The 20,077-nt window shown below is 36.1% G+C and overlaps 1 protein-coding gene across 1 annotated transcript in view; it reads left to right on the top strand.

Annotated features, from left to right (window-relative positions):
* Positions 1 to 20,077, top strand: part of GRM8 (glutamate metabotropic receptor 8) — a 376,332-nt gene that overhangs the window by 163,645 nt on the left and 192,610 nt on the right. Inside the window, exons 4-6 of the mRNA XM_075146659.1 lie at positions 11,484 to 11,619; positions 12,101 to 12,255; positions 13,465 to 13,602. Of these exons, the coding sequence (XP_075002760.1) occupies positions 11,484 to 11,619; positions 12,101 to 12,255; positions 13,465 to 13,602 (429 nt within the window). The remainder of the gene's footprint in view (positions 1 to 11,483; positions 11,620 to 12,100; positions 12,256 to 13,464; positions 13,603 to 20,077) is intronic.

The following is a 20,077-nucleotide window of genomic DNA, read 5'->3' on the forward strand; positions in this document are numbered from 1 at the left end:
AGATAGAATTAAATCAGAAGATTAATTTGATATTTGTGTTTTCAAACAAAAGACAGATGTGAGTAATTAGATATTTAGTAAAAGTAAACATTCCTGTATTTCTGCAATTTATTTTATATGTACATAGATGGTACCTTTCATCCAAGAACATGTAAGTACCTTTTCAGCATTTGTTATACTCCAGAATTAAAACCATTTCAGTGTTTTTACTCTTGTCCTATCATTTCTACATTGTTGTTACATGCCTTAAAGCAGACTAACATGTGCCCAATTTGCAAGATCTCTTCTATTGCATGCATAGGTCTTCTGGACACTTTCCTGCTTCTTCCTTCAGCTCTAAGTTCTCAGGCCCACTGCAGGCTTCTACCGTGTCTCCTGGTTGGTCACTTTTGACCTGATGCCTTTTTTTCTCTAGGACTTTATGAATTAAACTAATCCTTCAGCCCAACGTGCTTCAAGAAAAGGCGAATTAACAGATCCTCTCACTCCTAAAGTTCTTCTTAAGAGATATTTTACCACTTGGTATTAAGCACATAGAGACATCAGGCTCCTCTCTTTGACTTTATTCTCTGATCCAAATCTCACAACACAGTACCACAGACTTTCTTAAAGCTACAGTAGCTGTGTTGCCATCTTTAATTCAATTACATTTTTAAAATCAGGGTAGGCTTCTGGAGGTTTATTTATGTGGAAGGCTATGGAGTGACTCCTGTTCACTCACTAACTCATCCCTTTATTTTACTGCTGTGTTATAAAAGAAGTACTGCTGATTCTTAATATCACTATATCTTCAACTGGTGTAAAGAAACATAAAGACCTGAAGCAATATACAAGACTTAGCTTTATTCTCTTCATATTTTATAACCCTCAATAGTAAGAAGTCAGCAGATAAAGTTCATTAGTATTTTTAGATCTTAATGGTGTTCTTACCCAAGTGTCCAGCTCTCAAAGTACTTTAAAGTCAGATAAATATAGTTAGGTATTAACATCAAAATAGATATATGAATTTTGCAAATGTAACTTGCAGTCTAGATACATAATTAAACAAACTCAGTCTTCCTAATTTGTTTAAGAGAAGGTTACTTAACATATAACTTAATCACATAACTTAATAATGTACAAGTTGGTGTGTTTGTAAGAATGAGGGAGCTGTATCTCTGTTTTTGATGAAAAAGTGTAACCAGACCCAGTTGTTGTAAACTGAAGTTAAAAACTTTAAACTGATGAAAAGGAACACTTTTTTTTTTTCAGTAATGAGGATTATAAATCATTGGAGAAACCTCTATAGGGGTGTGGCACAACCTTCATACCTTGAAATGTTTATTTTTGTTAGCTATATACACTTTAGCTCAGGTGGAAATCAGCTGGTTTCAGACCTTATAGGGTAACATTCTTTGACTCACTACACATGGAACCACTCAGAAATTATATTTCCACTTCATTGGAAATTCTGATAGAAAAAAATTTAAAACAAATAGTGAAATTTTCCATAGTGAAAATAAAATATTTACTTCTCAAGTGTTTAACTTTTTTGTCTCAGCAATGCTTATGTGTCATCTTGTACTGAATAAAAAAGCAAAAAACCCCTCAAAATGATACATTTGAAATAAAAAATTCACATTTTATCTTAATGTTTTAATATTGCTAAGATAAAAGGAAAAAATTCAACCAGTATGTCTTTTCATCCTTTAAATTTTTGTCAAACAAGTGCAAAATATTTCAATTTTAATGAAACTGCCTTTCCGAAAGCTAACTTAGGCCTTTGAGAAAGATTCTGATCAACCTTAAGTGTGGAAGAGACCAAGGTAGATGATGACAATTGTCTCTTTGGGCCTGAAAAACTTTTCTGTTTTAGTCTAATCCATGAACAGAGCTCCTCATATATGATGTCATCTCTGTAAGATAATCATGACTTGGAAGAGAACTTCAGCTTGTTCCTGCATGGCTGAAGCCAGCGTAGCTACTGATGGCAATTTCCATGAAAGCAGACCAGGCTTTTTGAGCACAAGGTTGCAAGCGAGCTCTCGAACAATGTTAGCGTGGGCTTAACTTTAGGCATACTATGCAGAGAATTTATACAGTAAAACCCATTAGCTCCATGTGCAAGATTTTGTTGTAGGAGACTGTGAATCTATATTATATTTCCTTTCTGGGGATTAGATTTACCTACAAGATTCCCTGTCAGAAGTGATCCCTTCTTGATTTTCATTACAAATTTGGGCTTATAATTTAATGTAGAAAAACCCACAGAATTCTCTTTTCCCAGTTTCAGAGAAAACTTAGCTGACAGTTATTTTGTTTTACTTCAAATTTGAGACTGTTTTTTGAACATCACATTCAACCTCAAACATCAGTAATCAAACTCAAACTTATCTGCATTAAAGTAAGTCTTTACATGCAAACTATTTTTGATGGCTCAAATTCTGAGAAAATAAATATTTGATGTCTAGAGATAACCTAAGCTAAATAACATATACCTAATTTTAAGAATAATTCCCTGATATGAGAACGTTTAATTAAAGAAATACATAAAGAAAGATGGAAATAATTGCTTTTGCCACCAACATTCTGTAAGATAGTAAAAAGCAGAACGGATTTTTTTTTTTTTTTAAATTCCAGTGAATTCAAGAAATCTGTGACTATTTTATGACCACAAGGAAGAAGAATGTCTTCACTTATAAAAGCAGACCAAAAAGTTTTGGAATGAGAACATTAATCACTGCTGCTATTTTTCTTAGAAGGCATGATTAAAAGCCAGGTTCTGCTGCCTGTGTACAGCATTTAAGTGCAAAGGAGGTGACTGAAGGCAATCTCTGAACACCGCAATAGCATTAAGAAGCATGCAAGGGAAAAATAGGACACCAGCCAACATTAAAATCAGGCAATCCAGGACAACTTAACTGAAAACAGTCTTCTATATCACTGATAAAATATTTAAAATAAACAGGGTAGGGAGTGGAATAAAAAATATTAAACCAAAGATCCCTGTAGCGAACAAATTATCCTAGAAGAGGAAAGGTTATGTTTATTTAAAAATAAATGTTTTTACAAAATCCAGCTCTTCTTGTGGTGGGGTTTCTTTTCCTGCCTAAACATAAGGAATGCTATAAGCTCCTGTGTCACCTTCATGATGCTGAATACACCCATTGGGGTGATTTGGGACCGTTCATTGACTATATACTTGGAGGTGAACTGGCGATTTTTATGCCTGACCCACCTCTAGAATTTTTTGGAGCAGCCATTTGCATCTAAACTCCCTAAAACATCAAATCCAAATTTTTACTGCTACTCAGGTCCACTAGTACTGAGAATTGTAGAGAAATGGAGGAAAGAATAAGGGCCATTCAAGCAAATTTACTTTCAGAAAAGAATATGTTAGGTAACCACAGGCCAGAGTTTGAGTTCACACTATTATTTTGTTATCAATCAGAACTGATGTTACTTTAAAAAAACAATTTGAAAATCTTTTAGAATTTAGGCATTTATGAAATTTCTTTTCATAACCTAAGTTTTCCTGATCTTTAGAAAACAAACAAAAATAAAGAGGGTCTCCTTTCCTCATTAAGGATGTACCTGGCATGTAGCCAGAAAACAGAAAACATCAGTGTATTTCTTTTTTCGTATTACGGCTCTGCAAGTTCTAAACCTGCAAGTAGGAAGAACCATGTTTCCCCAGAGGGAGATATTCATACCCACTGCGATGATCAAAAAAGACAGCTGTGAAAGCATTGCAACAGCTGATCAGTAAATGTAAGTGGAGACCAATTTCAATTACAATCTTTTGGCCACAGATTGTTTTGAAGTTTGACTGGGCATCCCATGTCCTTTATGAACTAGTTACACAGTGATTCACTGTGGAGAGGAAAATTCCTCTCTCACAGCCTTCCAGAATTCACTCTTTGCAGGATTTTTTTTTGCTGGATATGTGATTTTTACCCATTCATAAACATCTCTACTACAGATGAATTTTTCTTTTAGCCTCTGACTTTCAAGACTGTGAAAGTTGGCTTTCATTTACACAAATAGCACTAAAAAGTCAAAGGATGAAAAATGTGTTGTTTGTGGTTTTTTTTCAAACCTGCAAAAAAAAAAAATCAGTAGGTTTGGTGATGGTGAGAATACCCCTTGCAGTTATTTTCTGTCAGATGCTGGTGTTAATGGAAGCTGTAGTGGTACATTCGGAACTGTTTCTTCTGGGGGAAAAAAAAAAAAAAAAGACAATTCTTTACTGTTCAGAATGGAATTATAAAATAAGAGATCTCTCTTGCTTCATGTCACTTTAGAGACAGATTCTGATGGCTGAAGCCAATAGCCAGTGGTCTCATATGGAGCCAGAGCTGGTTTTTTTCTTTCTTCCTTTTCTATTTTAGAATTAACATCTGCTTTGCCCATGAAGTAAGTATCTGTGTGAGCGCATGTGTTTGTGAAATATGCATGGCGGTATGCCTTTGAATACATAAAGGAATGTAAAAAAACAGGTTTAAAAGGAATGGGTGAATTGTATTTATCAGAATGTTTTGTGTTCTTTCATGGTTTCACTGAATGCCTTCTAATATTTTTTTTTCAAAAGAATAAATAAAAGGAAGACCCAACAAAACACATTGCTAAAAGGCCTTTTCTAAAACACTAAAATAAATGAGAGAGACTTTGAGCTCTTAAAGGCTGTTAGTTTTGAGTAGAAAAGCTCATGACTGTAGCTGACATGTTAGTGAAAAAGCATCATCGTCCTGCTTGTGCATTAAAAAAATCTTTGTCATAAATATTAAGGGATTTTAAGAAAATGCATTTTTACTTAAATAAAGGAAAAAAGACATCAATGTATGGGCTCAAAGTGCAGACTGTTTTTGTCTGTTACAAGATTGTAACAAAAGCTGTCATCTTCTATTATGTTTTAGTGTACTGGATACTAAGTGCCACTTTTGACCATTCAGAGTGAAGTATTATTTAAATTTTTGATTTTTAAAATGTCTTTCTTTCTATTACCTTACATCAAAAAGTATTTCCACTATTGGCTGAAGAATTAACTGTCTTTGCAAGAGTAACTGAATTGCTTGCTGAGGTATTTGGTGAGCTTCCGAGGAAATGAAAAGCCACAAGAGTTTAGGATATTTCCATTCTACAGTTAGTTGGTGACTGCACAAAGGAGGTGTATTGGAATGAGATTTTATTTAACTAGATTTGGAAGTGAATAGCAGTGAAGATGCCATGGCATGGACTTCAGTGGGAGCACAGCGCCTGAGGAAGGCTCAGGTTCTTATTTGTAAAGCTAAGCTACCCCAAAGTCGGTATAGGCACATTGGTGATCATATGGTTTCTTGGGGTAGTTAAGTGAAGGTAGCTCTGCAAAGAATGCACGGCTGCATTCAGATCTCCCAGCTACAGTGCTTTGGCATTAAGGAGACCTTTACATTTTGAAGAATTATTGTTTGTGAAATTTGATCTTCAACTTGCAATTATATCTTCCTAGATGTCACTCCCTGTTGACTCATACTCTACAAAAAATATTGTTAAGGGCATCTGCGGATACACAAGAGGATGGTAGCAAGTTGGTTGTGGTTTAAATAATAATTCCTAAAATTTCCTGATTGTCAGTGTCAGGAAAGTTCCAGGCAGAACAGTTACCTTACTTTTCTTTTCCATTCAGATTTCTTAGCATCCAAATTTATCAAATAATGAACTGTCTGCTTAAAAAGAAGTTCTTGATGGATTCACTAAGTCATAAGGCTATCCTGATTTTTGTCAACAGAACTTGAGTGTGGAGCATCTTCTTGTTTTTAATACCTCCAACAATCTTCATGCTACATGATTCCTGGTAATTGGAACAGGCTTTCAGTATAACCAGGTCTAGATTTTCTAGACTTTCAATATAACCAGGGAAAGGACTGGAAAAGTAGGAGAAATGTAATTGTTTTTCCTCATATTCTCTTGCATCATGTGATACTGTCAGAAGTGTGCAGTCTCCTGTCAGATAGAGGCTGTGTCTGCCTCTGACAGCACCCTGTGTGCCTCACAGAAGAGTTTCTTACTGAGGCTTCTTCTGAGTCTCTGACATCTGTTCCCCTACTTGGAATAAGAACTTCTCTGCCTTCACATATTTCTGTAATGTCTTTTGGAAACCTTCCACAGGGCTACATTAAAATTTTCTTGGCCTAGTGACCAGTCACATATAATTCATCTTAAAAAAAGAAAATGTATACTTGAAGGCAGCTGAGAAAGTCCTGCCAGGTAGGCCTCGGTCCCAGATGTGCTCTGGGTACATGTCTTGAGCTTTTTCAGGAACAATATGATTTGTGATGAAGCTGCCATGAAATAATTGACTTGCAATTGTGTATGCTGAGTCAAGTGAAGTATGCCTCCTTATGCTAAGAAATAAAGAGCTTGTCAAAGCAAGCGCATAGCTTGATCCTTTCCCCTTTTACAATGGTAGGGCTAGGTATATACATGGGGAGATAGTTTAGAGGGTAAGCTGGTTCTGAGTAGTATGGTTGTGGTCCCAACACTGAACACACTTGAACTGAAAACTGTCTTCAACTTTTTTGATACAAAGATAGTGCCCTTTCTTGTGCATCCCACTTAGTTGGTCCATAATGTAGTCTTGTATCCTAGCTGGGGTAGGAGAGAATATGGCCCTAGTATTTACATTGAGCTTCATCTCTCAGTCTTTGCTTCAGGAAATTCATTTGTTACTGCAAGTTTTCTACCAAGTCTGCTTGCTATTTTCCAAATACACATTCAACATCACTTCTTCTGACACCCACCTCCGCATACTGGAGTATTTAATGGTTTACAATTAGCATACCATCTTGTGGCTTCAGAACCCATGAGAGAGAGAATGAATATTTATCATTATGAAATCACCAGAAGTTTAACCACCAAAACGATGCAGGTATTACATTTCCTTTTTGTTTTATTTTTTCTTTGGTAGAATCATTGTTGTAAGAGCACAAAAAGAAAGGAAAAAGCTCATTGATCCAGTGTACTGACAATATCTTCAAAATTTACCAGTTTTTTTTTGGTGATAACCTATTTCCCACAAGCTGTGTTACAGAGAGCACCTGTAAGCAAGCCAAGCCTAGCAAGGAACAATTTGTTTAAGATGTGATTTTTATCACAATGGAGAAAAGAACTCAAAACCTCTTCATCATCCCCTGGCCCCAGGTGCTGGATATCACACTTGATAGCTGTTAGACAGAAGACAAATGGATACTTATCGTCACTGACACCGTGCTGTTCATATTAACTGTTTTGTTCCTCAGATCATGCTCTGGGATGACTAGGAACAACCTTAGTTTTACAGATCTAAGAACAGACAAAAGAGGCTTAGCACAGTTTGGTGCTAAGACTTTTTTTCCCCCAGAATCATTGAAGAACTACTTTCCATCAGTGCCATCTTAATGTCTTCAAAATGTGTGACAGATGCAAACCCTTAATTTCATCTCCTATGTCATATATGAATTAGGGAATGGGTACAATAAGAGTGGGTACAATTACTGGTATCTGTTCCTAGTTGAGCTACCTGAAATGAGTCTGTCTATCTGACTCCCTTCTTGGTCTCAATAACAGCTTTTAGTGCAACACTCTCTGAAGCCTGTTCATAAGTCCTTTTAACTGACCGGGTTTGAACACAACATTTCCTTTTCAGTAAGAAGATAGTTAGCTCTCATTTCCTCACACAAATGTTAGGTTAATCATAATTTTAGTCAGGGGAAATTTAGACCAATGTATTTGGTCTAATCCCCCGACAAGATACATCCCCTGACAATGAAGAATAACAAATTTTTTCGAAACCAGCAAGAGGGACAAGCAGTCATCATGCCAAATCAGTCAGAAATGCTGACAGGGCGAAACACGTAGACACTATTTGTTCTTATGATTCACAGACATAAATCCTCCAGGGGCATTAGGTGTCTGAACCATCTGCCCTTTGGCACTTCTGCAGCAAATGGTAAATCCATTGGTACCATGTATGAGACATCTGTTCTCAAACCCTGTTTCTTCTTGATTTGGGGAAATCTCTCTTTTGTTCACACTTCATAAGATTATCCTAACTACTGGCCTTAAAACCTGTCTTTTTAGTACCTCTGCTAGTTTTTTTTGAGGAATAATTATTCCTTATTTAGTTTGCTGGCTCCTATGAATCCTTTTCCTAGACACTCATCTCTCTCTGTGTCTGGGCACTTAGCCCAGGCTGTAGATTTCAAAGGCAGCAGGGTGCTGAGAGGTTAGACACCATAATGTTGTAAGTACCTTTGTGGAATCTAACACTTCATCATTAGCTGAAAATTGATACTCTGTTATTTGTTTGAGCAACAGCTGTATATGCAATATATAGATAAGGGTGTACACAAAGTGTTTTGTGTGTTGGAGATAGCTTACACAATTCATTATAAATGTAGCAACAAGACTGAAGTGCATTTTATTTTGTTCTTATTAGTACTTAACACATTCTTCAATGTAGAGATGCTAAGATGCACAGTACAGTCATGATTGAACTTGCTGCTGCAATGATGGAATGGTGTTTCTTCTACACCATTTTGACTGAAAACAGCTTTTTAGATACTGCAGTTTTTCATTGCTTGATATCCATTACACACAGATTGTAGATGGCTGTATATAGTGTATTATATGTACACATTTTGTAATGTTTGCATTTGAGTTTTATGGGGAAAGAATTTTTTTTTTCCCTAAGGGCCATTGCATGACTATAAATGGTCGAAAAATGTACTCTCAAAATTTATGAGGTAACAAATTATTCCTTTATGTAATTTTGTAGGATCTGTTTTACTTTTTGTGCCTGAATGACTTTGGGGACAGCTGAGAGCTTGGCTTCAGTTTTTCCTTTTTAACAGTGAATAGCTGTTTGTTAAATTTACAGGATGTCTGCTAAATACTTCTCTTACATTTCAGCCCTGTTACTTGAGAAAGAGATTGCCATAAAGGACTTTTGAGTGTTTATCACAATAGCTTTATATCAGTTTAGAAAATTGGCTAAAGCTTTCCATAGTACAGTGTCCATCTTTTCATTACTGGATTGTCAAAGATACTTGGTGACTATGAGGGTCACCTGCTATACAGGCTCATCTGTTGTTATTGGCAAATTAGCTGTCCGTCATGGGGAGCCAGGCTGTTCATAAAAATGTGAAAAAATGTGTTGCCAGAGAAAGGCACTATATTCCATTTTAAAGCAGATAAGAGTAAATTATTTATGTTATATCTTTGTACTATTTACAGGTGGTAAAGAAATGTGTGCAAACAATTTTTGTTAGAAATGGCAGATGTTCTGATTTGCAAATATTATTTCTTTCATGGAAAGCAGAGAAGAATTCAGGAGAAATCTATATGGCAGTATGCATCTCTCAATCTAATAAAATAATAATGTAACTTCCCAAGAAATTGATGCATAGCTGAAAAAGGTGATACGTTTGCCTGTGACTAAAACTGGCTGATTTCATTTGAAAGTTGTTATTTTTACACTGGCAGTTGATAATTTCATGCTTCATTTATGCCATGTCTAAACTTGATTCAAACTTAGGATCTACCTGTACAGACAACTATTGAGGTCAATGAGATGCTGCAAAGGCAGAACAAAATCTGATAATGAATCCCCAGCATTTTCTAAATATTACATAGAATAGAATAGAATAGAATAGAATAGAACAGAACAGAACAGAACAGAATAGACTATTTCAGTTGGAAGGGACCTACAATGATCATCTAGTCCAACTGCCTGGCCAATTCAGGGCTGACCAAATGTTAAAGCATGTTATTAAGGGCATTGTCCAAATGCCTTTTAAACACTGACAAGCTTGGGGCAACTTTGAACCATTCCCAGTCATTCTTTGAGAAAAAGAAATAAAAAAGGCTTCATAAATACCTTTATTTTGTTTGTTTGTTTTACTTAAAGATTAAATACATTCAGCTTAAGAAAGCTAACACAAGAGACCTCTGTAATGTCTTCATGTAGCTCTACATCCCAAGCTGCATCTGACCAGACCCTTGTTTTTGTTCAAATCCTATCACTGACAGTGTATATCAACCTAATTGGTGAAGTACTTTCGAAAAACGTAAGGTTGACATTTTGATAGGGAGGACAAGACTGTTGAGAATGTTGGAAAGCCTCCCCATATACAATATAGCCATCTAACTGTGACTTTAGTTGTCTAATTACCTTTAATACAAAGACACATATGTGCCTCAAATGATCTTATACATCAGAAAATAAATACCAGCATTCATTAAAAATAGAACAGCTCTTTTAAAACACGTTCTTATTCTTACTCACACTGAAGGCAAAGTTCAGTGTAGAAGTATTTAGATGCAGAGAGGCAAAAATTATCATTTGTTTTGCCTTTGTCTAGTAACATGTAACTTTTTGTTAGAAATAAACATTTTCTCATTTTCTTAATTTTCTGGTTTTATTAATGATTAGATTCTTCCCAAGAGGCTCTTATTTTGGGAATAACAACAGCTAAGAGCAAATATTGATGGGAGTTAAATGTACCAATGCGAATCAGGCAATAGTTCTTAAAGAAAGAATAATTAAAATAAACAAATCAGCAAACAATCACAGAAAGATCATTGATGGTATAGGAAGTTGGTGCCAATCCGGGCTCAGTGCTTCATGAAACAGGCTCAAGGAATTTCTCTCCTCATCTGCTCAAACATAGCTAACAGTGTCATAACTGGGAAGTAGAGATTCTCCTGCACTGGTGTATGAAAGCCATTAGAAATCACTGAGTTTCTGTAGAAATTTGTCCCTTTTTGCAGGACAGGTAAAATGTAAAGATTTCAATTTCCACGTCCTCCTTCTGTCAGGAAGAGATATAAATATCATCTCTGAGTTTGTGTTCATTTGCTGATTAGTAATTTAGAATATTCAATGATAACCTGAAACCTCTTAAATAATTAAGACAACTTAATTAAGAATGTCATAATAACAATTAGAAGTGATCTGTATGTATTTGTTCATAAGAGAACATTTCAAATTCTTTACTTGATTCTGTAACCACAGCATATTGTTAACCTTATACTCTCTGTTGAAGAAGCAGAAGTGTATGATAGTACCTGGTACGGGGGAGCCACATTATGAACATAAGATAACTCTCAAACTGTGGCTCCATGGTTAAATGCAATCCTGTGGCCAGGCTGAGTTCTCAGCTGCCATAAGTTGGGGTAGGTCTGTGGAACTCAGTCCAGCTGAGCCAGAGTGCGGTGCTTGAAGATCTGGCTCAGGATGTTGTTTAAAATTTTATATAAAATTAAAGTAACAGGTAACTGAGTTGTACTCTTTAAAGCAGCATTAAGTGTGTAAGTTTATACAGTGCATATTTCAAAATACATAGATAAGGTAACTTTTGGCTGCACTGCTATATCTCCGATTAGCATCGTGTTTTCTTTGCCTGCCTGGTTAACTATGGATTATATAAAAGTGTGGATATTTAGCGTGTTAAAATTCTTTTTTTTTTCCTTTTGATTTTTCTCAGGAGGTGTTTGCATTGCTCAGTCACTCAAAATCCCTCGAGAACCAAGACCAGGAGAATTTGAAAAGATCATCAAGCGCTTGTTGGAAACTCCAAATGCTCGAGCAGTGATCATGTTTGCGAATGAAGATGATATTAGGTGCCTGTTTCTTAATTTTATGTGTTGAAGATGTTCTCTCTCCACAGAAGTGCTCAATTGGCTAGTGCAGAATAGACTAACACAGGAGGTTTCAGATTCAATCCCATGTAAAAATTCTTGGAAATCTGGTGATAAGAAATTGAGTTGCAATTATACAGTGTGCTGGTCCTTTATTCTGTGGCGATTTAATCTGTTCCTAGTTCCTAAGAGTGCAGCTCCAATAGATTGTTATTTGGTGACTGAAAAGGAAGAAATCAATAAGAATGCTAGGAAAATATGGCTAACGATGAAACAAATTAACTTGTACAGTACTGTATCTTGAGTTCACTACAGCTGTTGTTGAATATGCTTTAGACTGTGAAAACTATTGACTAATTGGTTAGTGTGAGCTTACTTATGCACAACCAGAATTAATGCTGGGGATTCTGAAGTTCTTTGTAAATGCAGTTTGTTTAATTAGTCATTTGTTGTTTATTTTCAGACGAATACTGGAAGCAGCCAAAAAAGCTAATCAATCTGGACATTTCCTCTGGATTGGCTCAGATAGTTGGGGGTCAAAAATTTCACCAGTTCAGCAGCAGGAAGAGATTGCGGAAGGAGCAGTAACCATTCTGCCCAAAAGAACATCAATAGATGGTAGGAATGCACGTGGCACAAAAACCTCATTTTCTGTCAATGTTCAAGCACTCTAATTCTCTTAAAAAAAACCAACCAACCAAACAACCCAAACCAAACATGTAATCCTTGATTACAGGGAAATCAGGGAAAACTTTCCAACTAAGTAACTTGAGTTGGCCTGTTCCAATATTAATTTAGTATCTCTGTTGAGATGAGGAGATGATGAACCTGCAATTAGGTGATCTTATAACTGTCTAATAACTAGAGCATGTGTGGTGGAGAGCTTCTTACCTGTAGCCTGGTTGTTCTTTGGGACAAAAAAGGAGAGTATTGGATGGATGATAATGAGTCAGCTCATTCTCTTGGGAGGAGATCAGTCTAGACTGCTTTCCTCTCCTAAACTTACTTTAGGCAGATATTAACAAAGTTTCTGACTTGGTGGATGAAGTGGAAGTTGTTAGTTTGAATCACCTTATTCCTGAGAGGGTACTGGACGTAGTAACATCCCTTACTGCAAGTGCTCTAAAGGGTAAACAATTAGAAAAACTGAGCACTATTGATGCTACTTGGAGAATTTAGCGACATGGAAACATTTGTAAAGAACTTAATCCAGATGGTATGTGTTAGTCATGATTTCATTATGGCTGCTGGGTTGTGTTGTAGGGGTAAGGCTGGCAGAATCTGATCAGGTTTAAGCAGGAATCTTTAATTTCTCAACTAGGGTCATTAAGCATATAAATAGAAGTAGAATTCTAGGTGTCCTGGAAGCCCTCTAGTTCAACAGAGAGGTACCCAGTGATTTTAGGTGGTCTTGAAATGAAATTTATTTGGATCACAGTCTTTGACTAAGTAGTGATTATAATTTGTCTAATTTCTTGTAGATATCCAATTCTTTATTTGGGTCATCTGTGTATTAAAAATTAAGCTATCTCCCTAACCATCTGCATTGCATTTTTTTTAATTACACAATTCTGCTGGAGCTTTAGAGACCCTTTAACTGCTGTAGGTATTTAAAAAAATCTTGTTCTACAGCAAATATGGGATAATAACAAATACACTATTTTTTTAATCCTTAGATACTACTATGCTCATAAAATCTTATTATAGTAGTTTGTACCTAAAGCTTTTTCTTGTTCTGATATTTATACAAAATCTGTTATTGTCTTTAAATGACTATTCTTATGCTGTATCATATTTTAATGCTTATTTCACTTCTCTTAAATGCAGGATTTGATAGATATTTTCGGAGCCGAACACTTGCTAACAATCGAAGAAATGTATGGTTTGCAGAATTTTGGGAGGAGAACTTTGGATGCAAGTTAGGATCACATGGAAAAAGAAACAGCAATATCAAGAAATGCACAGGTAACTGTGAAAGTAAAACATCATCTGTAAGTTGTTTATTGGCATGCAGGAAAGGAACTGTTTTCTTTTCATCGCTCCTCTGGCTCCCTTCAATTCTCCAATACAAATTATTATTTTGTAAGAAAAGTGTGACATTTTTTCTTAAGCTTGAAGAAAAAATTCATGGGCAATGTTTGAGAAAGTTAGTAGTTAACTTGCACAAACCCAATGATGGTACAGATTTTGTTAAAGACCTGTGGCTGTGGTTCAATTCCATTCATGTTTTCAATGACCTCCTCTCTCATCCCATCTATAGTTGTCAATATGATTTTTTTTTTTTAGTGAATGGGCAGATCACAGTAATTCTCATATTGTTATCCCTGAAGTATATACAGAGAAAATTAAATTTCTCTTTAAACTGTTGAGGTCTTGATGAAAGGTCAAGTCATGAACTCCTTATTTAGTTTACAAACTGTGTTTGAGGATGGAGTAAAAATCAAATCAATATGTTCTTATTACTTGTCCTCGTGTGAAAAGAACAGAATTCTATATTGTATTATAAAGCTGAAAGTCTCCATGAAGTTTGAGCAAAAACTCTATGTAACTGGCACCAGTGTTCTCAAACCTGCTTGCTCAGGCATCATATCCAGACACAATTGTCATGACAGCTAATATAGCGGTCACATCAGTAGCTCTGAGTTTCATCTCACCTATGAGATGTTGGCTTTTCGCTGTTCCTTGCAGGGTTTACTACAAGATTATTACCTTTAGTTTTCTGTGACTACAGCATACTGTTTATGTTACTTTTTGTATAAATAGTTTTTGCCTGATGTCAGGACTCCCAGTGTCATTTTTTTAATTAATTCCACCACCCCCAGCAGTACTGGTGGTGACCACCATCTCTGTGACTAGTGGCAGCAGTAATGCTCGATTTTCTGCACTGCATATGTAAGACATCCATGTGCCTTGATTTTCCTGGCAGTGTTTTCTTTCACCAAATAATATTTTCCACATGGAACGCGAACATTTTTGTTCACTTGCTATTCCAGGATTTCCGGTTGCCTGGTGACACTGTCATGTAGCCGTTGTAATAGAGGTGCCCTTCCAAACTTTCTGTGAACAAAAGCTGCACAGCAGCACCCCACTTCTCCTGGGTTTGTCAGACAGACAAACTGTGCAGTCTCCAAGCACACGCACCATCATTCCTGCACTTCCTGAACCACCAGATTTATTGTATGTGTACTGTGCCATCAGTTCAAAGACTTACTGCACTGGGCTTCGCAATACACAGACACATCTCAGACAGAAATATGGGAGCCATGCATGCACTCTCTCATTTCAGCAATGACGCCTTGTCTTCTGCCTTCTATCACATGCTCCACAAAAAAAAGGATGATATTCAGTTTCTCACTGAGCTAAATGATAGCTCGTTACTCTAATCCTTTACTCCTTGGTCTTGATTCATATAGCACTAAGTCATGGCTGGGTAGTTACCCATGTCTGGGAAGGGATTATTTTGGTTTTACTATTTTAAGTGGAAAATAGATGCTTTTTTGAAGTTCTTCAGGTGGAATGAGTGGTGTATGTGCTGTAGTTTGGGAAGCTTTAAATGTTACCACAGATGGTTGTGTGACTTGTCTCAGCCTCATCAGATCTGTCAAATTGAATTACCAAGTGAAAAGTAGTGTATAAAATGCATAGGCCGTATCTTGATAGATTCAAAGTAATTTGCGATTTGAAATGGATATCCGTATATTTTATGAAACAAAATTATGGTATGCTCTCTGTGCCTGAAAACAGAAAGAAAATATATTTTCTGCACCCAGAAAGTTGACATAGTATCAAGGGATGGGATTAAGACATGGGCAGTCTCATATGAAGGTTACACATGTATTTTTCACTTGCAGGGGAAAAAGCTATGAATTCCTCTGCAAGCAAGAGTATCTACAAGTGATAGGACCCTTGACTAAAACCGTTTAAAGGTGGAAAAGACACTTGGACAGCAGCAGACCTGAAACAAGCTGATGATTCATGACGATCCCTATGCTTATCTAACTCCAATTTAAAGGGTTGGATAACAAAAATAACAAAATATTAAATAAACTGAATCAAGAGATGAGGGTGGAAGATCAAAATATACCTCCTGTGATTTAAGGAGAAATACTGGGTGGAGAATGGGGGAATGACTCCCCCCAGTCTAGACCTAGAGAATCACAAATGGCATCTTGACCCACCCCAATTAATTTGTCGTGGCCTCCCATGCACAAAAGAGAGGCAGCAATGAAATCCTGGCTGTTTCTTCATACCACAGCCCTCAAAGCAGATGAGTCAGTCTACTGTGATCTTCTATGTCTGCTAAAGATTAAAGAGGAGAATATCCCACCCGTGAATTTATCTTTCCCTTGAAAGACCAAAGATGTTACTTCATGGCCAAGTCTGCTCTGAAATAATGGCTGTAAACGAAAGAAATGAATGAACCCCTGAATTTCAATAAGGATATGGGAGCTGTTACATTTAATTGTTTATAACTTAATATTGAAGACTTTGGTCCTTGGCCTATCCCAGTTGCCAGTTGCCCTTCCAGTGAGTTTTCTCTGAAACTTTATGTGTACTTTCTCAGTCTTAGATTTCAGCTCAGATCTTAAAAGGAATGTATTCCCATCTCTAGTTCAGGACTTGAAGACTGATCTTAAAATACCATTTATCCTAATTTTCCCATATTTTATCTGGGCACTGCAGATAATAAGATCCTCTTCATCTTTTGCCCACCGGCCCAATGCATATATCATGTCAATAGCCAGTGATACACTGAGAGAAATCCAAAAGCTCAAGATACAGCCATAATCTGAAAATCTCCCTCTCCAAATATATTAAAAGGCAAATTGATAAGGGTAAATTTTTCTCAGGCTTGAGATGTGTTTTGTTAGGCATTCCTGTTTATCTTAGCTAGGAGGTACTTGAATCTTTTTCTCATATGACACTTGTAAGTCCCAACAACAACAAAACTGATATCCCTGTTCTCTATTTAGTCAAGTTATCTGTTCATAACTTTAAATTTTTACTACCTGCAGTCAGGATGCTACCAATCTAATCCAATTTCAAGCATTTTTTTTCCTGTGAAGATACTAGAAAATGCTTCCTAGCGAAAAATATTTCTCTCTTTTCTTTTCCATGTAAAATCAATAGTCTTTTTAGCACTGAAAGTCCTGAAAGGGATTTCCTCCCCTTCTTCAAGGTTAAGAATTACAAAAGGGCATAAGCCTTCTTACCTCCTTCTGTTCTTATACATTACTGATTATAATAGTCTAGTGTTGCAATGGCTTAAAGAGTTTATTTAAAGAAAACTGGTATTTTAGAACTGTTTAAGAATACCCTTTATTTGTGGTTGCTGTTGCTTCTTATTCCTAAAAGAATTTGTGCTTGAGAGATACATAAAATAATAAACTTCTTTTGAGTTTGCCTGATCATATGCTTTCTGATTTTTGCCAGTTTACAGAAAGCAATGATTCACCTACTTTTTGAAAAAGTAATTGCTTTGCCACTATTGATTTGCAACTAGCTCTATGTGTTTCTGAATGTGAGTGTACATTGATCAAATCATCAAGATTAGAATAGTTCATTGAAAAATATTAGAGATGTTTTTCCCAACCTTTCTGGAATTAAAAAAAAATCAAATTGGGCCATTAACTTAGTAAACATGAAACAATTATTCAATGACTACCCTTAAACTTTTTTAATTGGGGAGGGGGGGAAAGGCATTTGCAGAGAAAACTCGTTTGTCTTACTACAATAAAATGGAAAGGAATGGAGCACTACAAGGATTGAACTGTCTGTAGAGGTTACAAGAAGCCTCACTTTACATATTTATTCAAGGTGCAGGTTTTCTGTATTCAATAAAAAGACCTTTAGTGAGACATGAATCTTTCAGGGATCTTCGACAGCCTTTCTTTAGCACTTGAATCTCTTTGTGGGAATGAGAAGTGAGGAGATGAGAAGCTTTTCACTCACCCCTCTGCCCCAGCAGAAAACTGTAAAGGCAGAGACAGCATTCACCCTTTGATTACCTACATTCTTCAAGAGGAAAGGCTTGCACCATGGTTGCAGGAGATGGCAGAGATGGTATGCCTCTTGCTTTACTTGAAATTTAACATTTTGCAGAATTTTTCTATACCCTCAGCTTCCCACTTGACTCAATTGGTGGGCCAAGTGTTTGGTAGCTGAAGATTTAGCATTACTTAGAAACATTGTGGACTGACCAGATTTATTCCTGGTGTTGTGTTGTTAACTCCAGCTCTTGGTTGTTGAGATACTAATTGTCAGTCCTACCTTAAGGTAGGTTTCTAGACCTCGTATTTCTTAAGAAATGTCCAAAAGTATGAATACAAAGATTTGAAAGTGAAACAAAGATAACCCAGAGTACTTTTTTAAAAGTTGCATTGAATTATGGGGCTGACAATATGCACCATCACTCTTTCAGAAGACCAAACCACAGTGACAGGAAAAGAAAGCAGCATTAATGATGAGGAGTTAAGGAAGAAGGGTAAGAATTAAATGAAATGTACTCAGATTTGTTTCCATTAACCTCACAGAATGTTAATATTTGATTTATTTCTAACAAAAAATTCTGAAGAAGTCTTCTTTACCTATATGTGTGAGTACACATGTAGATGTTTGTTTGTTTGCATGCATAAGCAGATAGAAATATAACATGAAGTAAAGCTGTTTACTGTGTCATGTTTTAATATGTACAATGGTAGCCCCAAATTCAAATCTGACATAAGAAGATATAGTTCCATTGAGATTTGTTCTGGATTTTCCTCATAACATCCCTTCAAGGCATGCATTTATCATAGTATTTACAGTCTTTGAAGAGTAAAATTTGGCCCTTTAATAAAACCTCAGCAAAAACGTTAATTAAAAAAGCTCTTTCATGCATATCCCTACAGGAGTAGTCTCTCCCCCTGTTTTGTATGGTTAGCATTTTAACTACTCTGCAAACCTAATCAGCCTTTAACTACCTATAATGACTGACTGCACTGCTAAAAATAAAGATGGATGAGTTTCCAAAAGCATATAGAGACCTGTGTAAATTAGTCTAATTTCAATTTGCTCTATCAAACTGAACTATTTGTTTCACTGAAAAAATCACAGTGCAGTATAATAGACATCATGTATACCTAGGAACTTTACAGATATATTATTTAATATTTTTCTCTTGATTAACCTCTTTGAAAATACAATTGTACCTAAAAATATTAATAGAAAGAAGTAGATTTACTCATACGCGTATGCAGCCACATTCTGAAAAATTTATAGAACAAATTGAAAAGTTCAGTAGCAGAATGTGAATCTTGCAGAGGTACAGTGCATTGCTATTTAGTTTGAGTAATAGTTCCATTACCATAAAATCTAAAAAATCTGAAATAGTTTTTTCTTGATGAGACCTACACAAAGTCAAAAAAAATCAGCATAGATGCAGTTGAGACTCATGGTGAGTTGTACCACAATTCCCAAAAGGCATTAAGGCTCAGGAGGGACTGTTTTTGAGCACACAGAAAGAGCTTCATGCTCTCCCTCTTTGTGTGACTTGTGTGTTTAGGCATAAGAGGTAGAAAGGACAATTCTTATTCTTTCTCTTCTTTTGTTATTCTTTGCCATTTTCTTGATTCCCATTTAAAAAGTAACATAAACACATTGCAGAAGGATTTTTATTTATATATGTTTATATAAATATATATATATTTATTTTATTTATATTTATAAAATGTCTATTTTTGTTTTGTGTAAGTAAGTACACTAATTCTACGTAAAAATCACAGTAGTCAGATTTGCAGCATGATAAGCAGGAACCAAGCTGACTGTTGAATCTTTGCTACCCATCACATCAATTAGACACAAAAGACTTTGAGGAGTATTCGCCATAGTCTGAGCTGTTTCTTACTCTGCTTTGGATATTATCTCAGAACTATGAAAATTGTGCATTACAGGTAGCTGCACTGCAATGGTCCCATGCTGCCTCTAATGTAGCATTATATCAAACTGCATCATGTGTCATTAAATAATATACGGAGCCAGAGAGCATTTACTTTTGGTTTTAGGACAATAGATCTTGTCCCAGGTGGTACCAAGACCTCTTCCAATAACCTAAATGAAGTTTAATCTCTATTACGGTATACCATGGGCCATAAATTCACCATTTTTGCAGATTTTGTCTGGTTCCCAATTTCAGAAGCATGAATTCCAAAGGGCCATTAGCTGCATAGTTTTCAGTGTCCTTGGATGTGGTCAGACAGGCAGATCTGCTCATTGTAACCTCATAGGAGGTTACTCATCCTTCAGACCTGTTGACCACTGTCCAATCACTCTAGCACTGTTCTGTGAACTAATCTGGTTGAGGACGTTGGAGGTGAAACTTCATTACCCAGATCAGCAGTAAGCATGTTAATTTGGTTGAAAATGTTCTTCCATATTCACAAGTAGTGGTCCATGATACATT

The sequence above is a fragment of the Calonectris borealis genome, chromosome 1, assembly GCF_964195595.1.
Source record: "Calonectris borealis chromosome 1, bCalBor7.hap1.2, whole genome shotgun sequence".
Lineage (NCBI taxonomy): Eukaryota > Metazoa > Chordata > Aves > Procellariiformes > Procellariidae > Calonectris > Calonectris borealis.